At 39.4% G+C, this 10,521-nt stretch overlaps 1 protein-coding gene across 4 annotated transcripts in view; it reads right to left on the bottom strand.

Annotated features, from left to right (window-relative positions):
- Positions 1–35: 35 nt before the first annotated feature.
- itga3b (integrin, alpha 3b) overlaps positions 36–10,521 on the bottom strand; it is a 33,621-nt gene continuing 23,135 nt past the window's right edge. The window contains exons 12-26 of one of the 4 annotated variants that reach the window (XM_029280675.2): positions 10,261–10,403; positions 9,927–10,073; positions 9,717–9,814; positions 8,575–8,743; positions 8,300–8,374; positions 8,114–8,193; positions 7,817–7,894; positions 7,600–7,702; positions 7,104–7,277; positions 4,329–4,463; positions 3,256–3,369; positions 2,392–2,490; positions 2,181–2,306; positions 1,861–2,005; positions 1,326–1,465 (exon numbers count right to left, since the gene is read on the bottom strand). In XM_029280675.2, the coding sequence (XP_029136508.1) occupies positions 1,895–2,005; positions 2,181–2,306; positions 2,392–2,490; positions 3,256–3,369; positions 4,329–4,463; positions 7,104–7,277; positions 7,600–7,702; positions 7,817–7,894; positions 8,114–8,193; positions 8,300–8,374; positions 8,575–8,743; positions 9,717–9,814; positions 9,927–10,073; positions 10,261–10,403 (1,652 nt within the window). In that variant the 3' untranslated portion in view covers positions 1,326–1,465; positions 1,861–1,894. Of the gene's footprint in view, positions 1,466–1,847; positions 2,006–2,180; positions 2,307–2,391; positions 2,491–3,255; positions 3,370–4,328; positions 4,464–7,103; positions 7,278–7,599; positions 7,703–7,816; positions 7,895–8,113; positions 8,194–8,299; positions 8,375–8,574; positions 8,744–9,716; positions 9,815–9,926; positions 10,074–10,260; positions 10,404–10,521 lie in introns of all 4 variants that reach the window. The other 3 variants (XM_020651413.3, XM_065949307.1, XM_065949306.1) reach the window with 3 other exon arrangements.

Genomic DNA, 10,521 nt, shown 5'->3' with positions numbered 1-10,521 from the left:
TCGACAGAAAATGATTGTAGCAATTCAACTGCAAAGATTGTTAAAAAACAATTTAATAACAAATGAAAACTGCACAGTAAAGAACAAAGCCACCACAGAAAACAGTGTGTGCATCAGCTTCAGCCCCTTCCCCTCTTCACGCTGAGTCTACAGAGTCTCTGTAGGAGCCGCAGTCACAACCTTGGCCTCTTAACACAGAGTACAGTGGTCCCATCAGAGACTGTCTCCTGGTCCAGTCTAGTTTCAGAGGGGCCACGAGTGCTTGGAAACAATCCAAGTGTCGGCTAACTGTGTCTTATGAAAAATAAAAAGCTGCAGGACAGTTAAACAACAAATCACATAAAAAGTAATTTAAAGAGCCAAATCTAAATAGCAATATTTACAATTACATTGTAAATCCATTTCTATAGTGTAGACAAATGTATCATGTATTTTCTACTCCAGTGTCGTAACTCCCTGTATTTGATATTTTTACACATATCCAGATAGTTTCTTAACAGTAATAAAACATGACAGTGTAATAAATAAGAAGTGTGCTCCCAGTACCTCATCGACATGTTAGCTAATTCTACATATGGTAAAGAAGCTATTGCTTTTCATCTTAATGCAGGGGGCTTAAATAAATGTAGCATTTAACAATGAGTACCTTTTTTATTCTTTGTACCTCTTTTTGTTTATTCCCATAAATCAGGGAAATAGTGAAAAATGCAAAGTCCCTTTTCTAGCTCCGTGCAATACCATGGACATTCACATAAAGATGCTCGTTCACCCATGGATGCTGCTTATATTCTAAGCAGCCTGAATGCGACTGATGTAGGTCTCACACAGACTTCAACCACTGACCACAAAGTGATGCCTGGGGACAGGAAAGGCAAGACATACACAATGACGGAATGTAACAAAAGACTCATTTTCTCTGATTAGAGAGGAAAATGGAGGAAAAAAGAAACCTCAACTCTGCTCAGAGGACTCGGAAAAACAAACACAAAGTTTGGTACATAAAAAGCCTGCAACATGATAGAAAACTTTTAGTCTTGAAGGCAACCCAGGTCCACTGTACAAGACTGCGTTCATTAAAAATACTTTACAAATTACAATCTCTGAAGCATATGTTTAGTGTATTGCACTGAAAAAGTTGGTGAAATCTACTAATAGTAAAAAAAAAAAGAAAAAAAAAAGAATTCTCTATCCAGAGTTGGTCCATGCACTGCAGTCCATGTGGCCCCGACAGACCTCAATGTTCTGTGTTTGGCCCGCGTCAAACCAGCGTGACAGTTAACGGTCCAAAGTAAAGGCCTCAGTAGTAGTAACGCTGCATCTCTGTCCAGTTGGTGATCCAATACTTTTTCTGCGGCTCCTCAGGCTGGAATCCCAGATTGAGCTGGTAGCGCTCAGCCTTGCAAATTCTCACCCCACGGTGCTTTGGCATTATCCGGTAGTAGATGGCTCGCTTGAAGAATCCAAGCTAGGGAAAGAGAGAGAGAGAGAGAGAGAGAGAGAGAGAGAGAGAGAGAGAGAGAGAGAGAGAGAGCAGAGAACGAGGCGACATTACAGAAGATACACTCTCAAATGGGAGAAGAGCTGAGATTTATGACTGATGGAGAGGAAGATTTAGGAGGAGGAAAATCAAGTAAAGTAGAAGAGAAACCCACACTGAGGGAATAAAGAGAAGAAAACAGTGATATAGAAAGATCAGAAATGCTATGCGTGTTAGCCTGTTAGCCTGAAACAGGGAAAGAAGCAGTGTTAGGTATGAGAGCAGACATAAAAGTGTTCAGCAGGTTGAATTACACCCCCAAGCTGAGCGCTGTAATTAAAGAGAGTCCACTTGAAGGGGTGTTTTTTACCCATCAGCCCTACTGGTGTGTGCTGTAGGGGGGACCCACGGGGGGCCTCAGTAGTCGTCAGTCAGCCTCTCTGTCTCAGAGGGCTGGATCTTCATCTCAGCCTTCTGGGCCTTGGCCTCATACATCTCCCTCCTGCTGGCACGCTGGAAGAAGCCACACTGCGAGGAGGAGGAAGGAGGAAGGAGGATGCATGGAGGAAGGAGGGTGAGTCAAAGGTTAGACTGATGGTGCGATAATGAGGCTGGTGTGGGTGATAAAGAAAATAAAAAAAACATGTGGAGAGATTCAGTTTTCAGTCTGTGCAATCAGTGCTGTGATGATTGACAGTCTCACCTTCCACAGTATAATAATGATTATTCCCAGTAGTAGAATTCCCGCCACAGCTGCCGAGATAATGATCCATAGTGGGAGCTCGTACGGCACCTCCACCCCCTCCACAGGTTCTATTTCTACTGAAAACTACAACAGATGCACACAGTTCAGTCAAACCCTCTTCATCATGATTATACTTATCTCTGTCCTTATTATTGTCATGATCATGTACCATGTTGGTCTGACTGTCCATCCTTAGTGTGGGTTTTTCTGTGATGAGCTTCAGTGTGGCTTGACCTTTGACCGTCACTCTCAGAGCATTGGGATAGTCCTGTACATGCACGCACACACATACACACACGCAAAACATTTTTAGGATTAAACAAAAAACTGTATTAGCTTGCTCGCAAGACAAAAAATGTAAGCCCTGCGTTTGTATCTGTGAGGCCACATTCAAGCTACAGACATGTGAGACAAATTGCTATCGTTAAGTATGACACTACTTAGGAATATCATGTACAAATCTTGACAAAACTAAGCATTGAACATGCAAGAGTATTTGTTTTATTTGACATGTTTACTTTAAAGGCTTTATATGTGATTTTTTGATTCCAGCAGATGTCGCCCTTGAGCACCAGCATGAAACCAAAACAACTTGCGCTGCATTGTTGTGTTAGCATGCTAATGCTAGCAATCTTTATTATGCTCGTATCTTCACACTGCATGTAAATTTACCTGAAATGAGCGTGATCTAGAAACACAGTTAAGCAGTGAGTACAGTATGTTATTCTTCTTTTCTCTAGTCCCTCAATTAAACAACTTTTAAACGCGAGGGGAGGAGTCAGCCGGACGTCCCAACGATGTAAACAAAGTGAAGATAGGACTCTGAAAACTCTGAAAACATCACAGACAGTGGGACTCGGGTGTTACACCCTTTGTAGACAGTCATGACTCACAGAGTTATTTTCAGAGGATATACTTGATTTATATTATATTTAAGTGTAAAAAATCACATATAAAGCCTTTAAGGCTTTGTGAACGCTTATGTAAGGGAGAGTAACATGTTCATGTGTGTGTTCATTGCTGCTTTGCTGACCTCCAGCATAGTGCCGTTCCACAAACGGGAGCGGACATAGATCTTCGTTGAGTCTGTCATGTTGAGCAGAGGACAGGTGAATGTCAGACATCTGGCCGTTCCCTTTGAGCATTCCTACAACACACAGGGAGAAAGAAGGTTTGCAAAATGTGTCATCACCGCCTGCATACGGTGAGAGTGTAGGGCTCCAAACAAAGACAGTCTAAAGTAAAGCTGAACATTCACTGCCTCACACATTCAGAATGTTTTATTCTGAGTTAAAGTAGGTTGTTGCAAACTGGTTCAGGCCACACTATTGGTAAAGTGCTAGAGATGACTGTGTGGGTCATTAATGATCTTACCGCCTATAATATCTAAGCAGATCTGAAAAAGTAGACCCTGACATGTGGAACAGATATACACCATCCCCAGAAGATGAATCTTTCTGTCCCTTGTCATCTTTTTACTTTTCTATTGGCTCAAACAGCAGGCTGACATTTGTGATTTGGAGTAAAAAGTCTCTGCAATTGCTTCATTTATTACTATGCTACATAGTACAGATATATGAATACACTCATCAAAACTCAGATGGTCTCTCTCTTAGAGGGTGCTCTGATTCACTGGAGACCTCTGCTTCTATATTTTGAGAAACTTCACCTGACAAGGTGTTATAGTAGTACACCATCGCCTGCCGATACAGATCCTTTCCCCTCGTGCCTGTCCAGCCCCCCCCCCCCCCCCCTCGTTTGTCTAGTCATTTTGTATTATTATTATTATTATTTTTTTGATACTACTCTTCTCAAATGTACTTTTATTTTTTCACGCTTATCTATTTATTTTTATTAAGTTATTGTATTTTATTTTTTGTGAGTTTTCCACTCTTGCACTTTTATTCTTGTCTTTGAACTAAGAGGTCTATTTGTTGAACTGGGAGTGTTGTTTATAGGGAGAAGTGATACTGGGTTTTTGAATGTTTCTGGGGAAAAAAAGAAAAATGTTGACTGCATCCTAATTGCGCTGTATGTCTTGAACTTACTTTAATAAAAATATGTTGAAAACAAACTCAGGTGGTCTTCTGACACAGGTTTTCTTACCAACAGGTAGGTCTCTTTGCGAGGACTGAGCAGCGTGATGGCTGCCTGTGGCTCTATAACATGCGGCTGCGTTGAATCATCAGTCTCATCCACCACAATCTGCCGTTTAATACGCCTTCGTTCCCTTTCTGACAACTGGAAGACAAGAAAGAGAGAAGGGAGGATGAAAGAAGGAAGCGAAGGAGACAGAGACATGACATCAGAGGGCTCGTGGTAATTACTGGTTTTGATAAAGACATTACCAAATTCTTCTCAGAATAGCAGTTTCATTCATTTCTACCGTCTAAATCGAGATCGCACGCATTGTGACTTTTCTATTTCGAGCTCTGTGAGGTTTGAGTGTGGCGACATCATGGATGTTTTTTCCAAGTAAGTGTATTTCTGAACAGCTGTGGTTTGGCTTTGAGACCATTTTCACACATCTTTTTCTGCCACTAACAGTTACTCATACTTCTCAGACAGCTTCACTTCCCTCTCGTGTCAGGAGGAATTACAATACATTTAACAAGGAAAAACACACAAAGTTAAAGGCTTTATATGTGATTTTGATCCAGCAGATGTCGCCCTTGAGCACCAGCATGAAACCAAAACAACTCACGCTGCATTGTTGTGTTAGCATGCTAATGCTAGCAATCTTTATTATGCTCGTATCTTCACACTGCATGTAAATTTACCTGAAATGAGCGTGATCTAGAAACACAGTTAAGCAGTGAGTACAGTATGTTATTCTTCTTTTCTCTAGTCCCTCAATTAAACAACTTTTATACACGAGGGGAGGAGTCAGCCGGCCGTCCTGGCGATGTAAACAAATTGAAGATAGGACTCTGAAAACTCTGAAAACATCACAGACAGTGGGACTCGGGTGTTACACCCATTGTAGACAGTCATGACTCACAGTTATTTTCAGAGGATATACTTGATTTCTATTACATTTAAGTGTGAAAAATCGCATATAAAGCCTTTAAAGTGACGCTTGCTTTCTATCAGTGTGGTTTCATGAATAGCCCTCTACAAAGTTCCCTTTTACATTATATTAAGGTTTATATGTGAATATTGAGCTGTGAGTTACTGTCACAATGTCCTTACATGAGAAACGCAATTTAAAATAGTAAATTGTTTAATACTCTCATGTCTCAGCATTTCTTCATTTGAAGTGCTAGCAAGCTATTAGCATGCTAGCATTAACGTTTAATTCAGAGGTTTCAGTCGTCAGTGTGTAAGTCAGTCTGTCAGTTATGTTTACATTTGTCTGAACATTTTGTTTGCGGCTTTTAAATTGATGGCATTTCTGTTCAGTTGGTCTGTCAGTGTGTTAATAATGTATTTGTTGTGTACTTTGCTGGAAACCTGACATTCAAATCCTCTTAACCTTTTACCCTCAACGGTTCTTCCTTCTAAGTGCAAATTGGCAAATGTTACCGCTGCACATTTCTTTTGTGTTAGCATGTTAGCATTCATGCATTAGCATTTCAATTTGACTCTTTCTTTGGTTAGTTATTTGCAGGCATGTTAGTATACAGGCATTAGTATTCAAGTTCAAGTTTGCAATAGTCTGTTGTCTCTGTCAGTTGGTCTGTCATTTAGGTTAGAAAGTGTTATTTGTCCAACTATTCCCAAATGTTACCCTAATGTTACCATCATGTTTATCACTGCAAGCAAATACGCTTTCTGGGAAATAAGGGAATGTTTAACCCTCAGACATCAGTTTAATTTACTACCCTCTTAAGTCACTAAGGACAAAAATGTCCACTTACAAAAAACTGATATAAAAATAGAACAGATTAATATTTTTTTCTCCTTTTTTCTACATAAATCTCTTAAACAACTTCAGCCCTGCTCAAAACTACCAAACATCCAATCATTTTTTAGGAATTTAACCCTTTAAATGCCAGTTTGGTTACATGATTCTGGCATTTAAAGGATTACATTCCTGATAATTATTTGATCGTTTTGAGCAGGGCTGAAGTCAAAAATATGAATCTGTTCTATTTTTATAGCAGTTTTTTGTAAGTGGACATTTTTGTCCTTAGTGACTTAAGAGGGTAGTAAACATGTTTCTCAGTGTTCTATTGATCTATTAAAAAATTAATCAAAAAAAATTTGTCAGGAGACTTTCTTACAAAAAATGGTTCCATATGCACTAACACAGACAAAATGATGGCCAGATGAAGAGGAAACATTTGACTAAATGGACAAAAATGTCCATAATGATGCTAGAGGGTTAAACCACGTGTACATCATTGCAAGAATTGTAGCATTCTGGCATTAGCAGTTTAGCTCATTGTCCTTCTGTAGCCTCGCAGAGTCACTAGCATGGATATAAAACCACTGTGTATGTTTCTGTGGCTAGAGGTCTTTACATGAAAGCCTGTTCCCCTCTCTTTATGGAACCTCATTTTGGCTTTTCAGACAGTAATGGGACATTTTCTGATGTGCGTATGTGTGTGGGCTGAATAAATAATGAGAGAACAGAAAAATCTTTGCATTGCTGACAGTACAAAGAGATAGGAAAGATTAGATGAGAAGGCATGACATGTATCAAAGGTCAAAGGCTGAATATAAATACAGGATGTTTTCATGTGGTTCTTCACTGGCTGAATCACTGGTATTGCTTTTGTTTTTTTTATAACTCTATTTTGGCCTCACAGGTAACAGTTCTGCTCTTTCAAGGTGTATCTGATCATACATTTGTCCATTTGGGGGAAAGAGGCTCATTTTAAAGCTTATATTTCAACTGGCTTTTGTAGAAACCAAAGTCTAAAAAAAGAGCCTTACAGTTAGATTAAGCGGGTTTATGACTTCTGGAGGGTTACATTCCACCTCCGATTCCCCTTTGACAACAATCTTGGTCAGGTACAGCAGCCACTTCCCGTTGGTGACTTCTATGGGCCACTCAAACTCCACTGCCAGGGTCCCCATGTCTCCCAGGCGCTGGCCCATCATGTTCACCTGGTGGTAAAAAAAGAAGAAACAAGAAATTAAATAAATGGTGTGAAAAAAAGAATATGGTTAAAAAAACAAAAAACAGTCAGCGCTTTGTCTGTGCCTCAGTATTTCGTAAATAGCATCCACCCCTGGTCTTGCATACACCACAAACCATGGCAAACATAACAGTCCCTTCCCCCGCAATATTAAACTAACTGAAGAAAAAAAAAGTTTGGCTTCAAAGACAGGGTGTGGTGAAGGAAATGTGGGTGAGCACCACACATATTATAGATGCCATATGCAATCCTGGAGGTCTAATGTAGTCCGAGTGGTGAAGGTGACTCACTTCAAAGGTGAACTCCACCAGACTGCCCACGTCACTGGTGTTGACCATGGCTGACTCGCCCATCACTGTGCCGCCGAACTCTGATTGCACCACAGATCTCACTCTGGTCAGGGTGACGGATAACGGAATGTGACATTAACAATGGTGGCATAAATGACATTTCTGTCCTCTTTACTGTATATGTAGTGGGCCGAGAGATGTTAGATAAGGGACTCACATGGAGAAGGAGGGGATGATGGTGTTTTCAATCAGCAGGCCTACAGGCACAGGCCTCAGGTCACTCTGCTGACTGAGGCTGTAGAAACAACACGTGTGTCAGTATGCTGTTTTGTAATTATGTTAGAGCATTTATGGAAACTCACAATTACAATGCAACTTTAACTTGTAAACCAAATTTAAGCACTACCTGCAGGGACATCTTTTGTGCTATATATGCCACGCAAGCTTTTAAATGTGATGTTATTTGATGAAAGAAGAAGAAGAAATCTTTGATGTTTCTGTATTAAGCTCTTACGTGGACAGAAGCAGCTGGGACTCAATCTCCTGTGTATACAGATCGATTCCTGACGTCTCAAACTTAAGGGCGAGTGACACCTGATTGAAAGGATGGAAAGTGTCAAACACATCTCAGAAGAGGAAAAAAACCTGAGATCCAAGACCTGTGGGGTAAAATCAACTTAAATAAAGTGTCCTGAATTACCTTTTCATTGCCTTTAAGTGGATTCCCCAGCTCACAAATAATTGTGCCTTCCAAAGTACATTCTACATCAACTTCCTAAAAGACATAATCAGCAAAAAAGACAAAAGGATGAGTGGAGGGTAAGAAAAATAAAGGATGCAAAGCTACTAAAATATGTAAATGGAAGAAAAAAAAAATATAACACTTTTTAGCAGTTGTGATTGAACACCAAGCAAGGCAAATAACTTGTGAAAAAAAGCAATTCTCAGTAATTTGCTGCCCTCTACTGGACGTACCGGAGACCTGACGCCTGAGTATTTGAGTGCGTCAGGGATGGTGATGTTGAGCATGGCCTGGTGTGCGTCTTCAGCCAGCCTCCCTCCGTCAGGAGTGTTAGACACTTCCACCATCAGTCTTATTATCTTTATGCTGCTATCAAACTGAAGGACCTGTAATTTACCCTGCCTAAAAATGGATGAGATGTGTTATTTATCCACATATTATTTTTTATCTTTATCTTTATCAAACTTATTTATTCTCGTTTATTTTCTTGGTTAAAACTAAAAAAAGCATTAGTTTCAGTATATAAGCTTTATATCGTGCTAATGCTAAAAGATAAACATTTGCAGTTGTAACACATTAATATGAAAACAAAAAAATACACTTTATATATCAGTATTCAAGGAATAGTTTGATATTTTTTTACTGCTTAGCAAAGACTAAGATGCAAAACCAAACACCTCTCATGTCTGTACGCTACGTGTGAAGCTATAGCTGGGATACAGTAGCTTAGCTTAGCATTAAGATAAGGGGAAACATGTAGCCTGACAGGTCAGAAATGTTAGGACTTATTTCACAATATGTAAAACAAATGACATGTAGCCAGTCCTCAGGCAAATGGAGTCAGTTAGTTATAGTTATTAAACCATACTTGAGGCAGTATGCTGAATATGAAGCTAACAGGTAAGGTTAGCATTTTAGAAATAGGAAATGTAGAGACAAGTAAAATGTCCTTTGTGGTCTGTCATGTTTACTCAAATAGACTTAGTTAAAGTTTTGCTTGGTGACAGACAGATGACAGTTAATAACATTCACGTCTGAATGCTAATATGAAGCTACAAACATTCCGGCTAGCCTGAAAAAAATTAAAATAAGAAAACAGGATGCCAAGCTCTGTCAAAAAGTATGCTGTGTGGTAAACAGTGAAATAAGAAAAGGTACCCTTAAGCTAGTTTAATATTTAATTCAAAGAAATGAGAGTGTGATCTACATTTTCCAGAAAAAACTTTTGGCTGGAACACAAACATTTCCCAAAATGTTGAACTTTTCTTGTTTAAATCAGATATTTCTGACATTCATTTAAAAGTGTTGTTTCAGTGTCAGTTTAAATACCTTATGGGGGCAAAGATCAATTCAATATTAAGAAAACTTAGTTCACCTGGGGTAAGGCTTGTCATCGTTGTCAACAAACTGGGCCTTCAGTTGTAGATTACTGCTGCACTGGTTGTCTGAGCCGCACTCCTTTTGAAAGTGAATCTGCAAGAAATTGGGAACGTAATATTACATGATACTTTTCACTACAAACTGTCATACATATATTTGCTATCAATAGTTAGCCTATGAATATAGACTATGCACAGCTACATACCTCCGTTCTTTGAGAAAGTTTCTGCTCCTGGCTTAGGGTTGGGAAGGAGTCCAGGTTCTCAAGGGAAGATGTGGATTTTGGTTTTTGTTCATGCAAGGACATGTTGAGGGAAAATACCACTGGCTCAAGTTTGTCCCTCACAGGCGCCTGTAGAGTCATCCAAGAATCTTATATTAGACTTTACAAGAAAAATGTTTATTCAGGACAACACTTAAAACAACTATTTAAATATCTATAGCTGTAAATAAATCCCCCATTAAGAATGCATAAGGAATATTATTTTGTTTGTCAAGAACACACACACACAATAAGGTATAGTGATATGACTCCTTACCACTACGGACAGGCTCAGCGTCTGACACTTAGATTTTGAAGATGGCACACTCAGTGTATCTGTATATGTGTCATGCTTGTTGTTCACAAAACGAACACGAGGGCTTCTTCTCTCCACGTCGGCCTCCACTGTGTACCTCACCTCTTAACAAAGTAAAACACATACAGCTTATCATAAGCATGTATTTCATGTATTTAGCTAAAAGTAAAACAGTTATAAAACGTGCAAGAATTCCACAGAAAATCAGCGCTCTGCAGCTTT

This window comes from Labrus bergylta, chromosome 21 (assembly GCF_963930695.1).
Source record: "Labrus bergylta chromosome 21, fLabBer1.1, whole genome shotgun sequence".
Taxonomy (NCBI): domain Eukaryota; kingdom Metazoa; phylum Chordata; class Actinopteri; order Labriformes; family Labridae; genus Labrus; species Labrus bergylta.
Note: the sequence above shows the minus strand (reverse complement) of the source record. Positions and strands in the feature narration are given on the sequence as shown.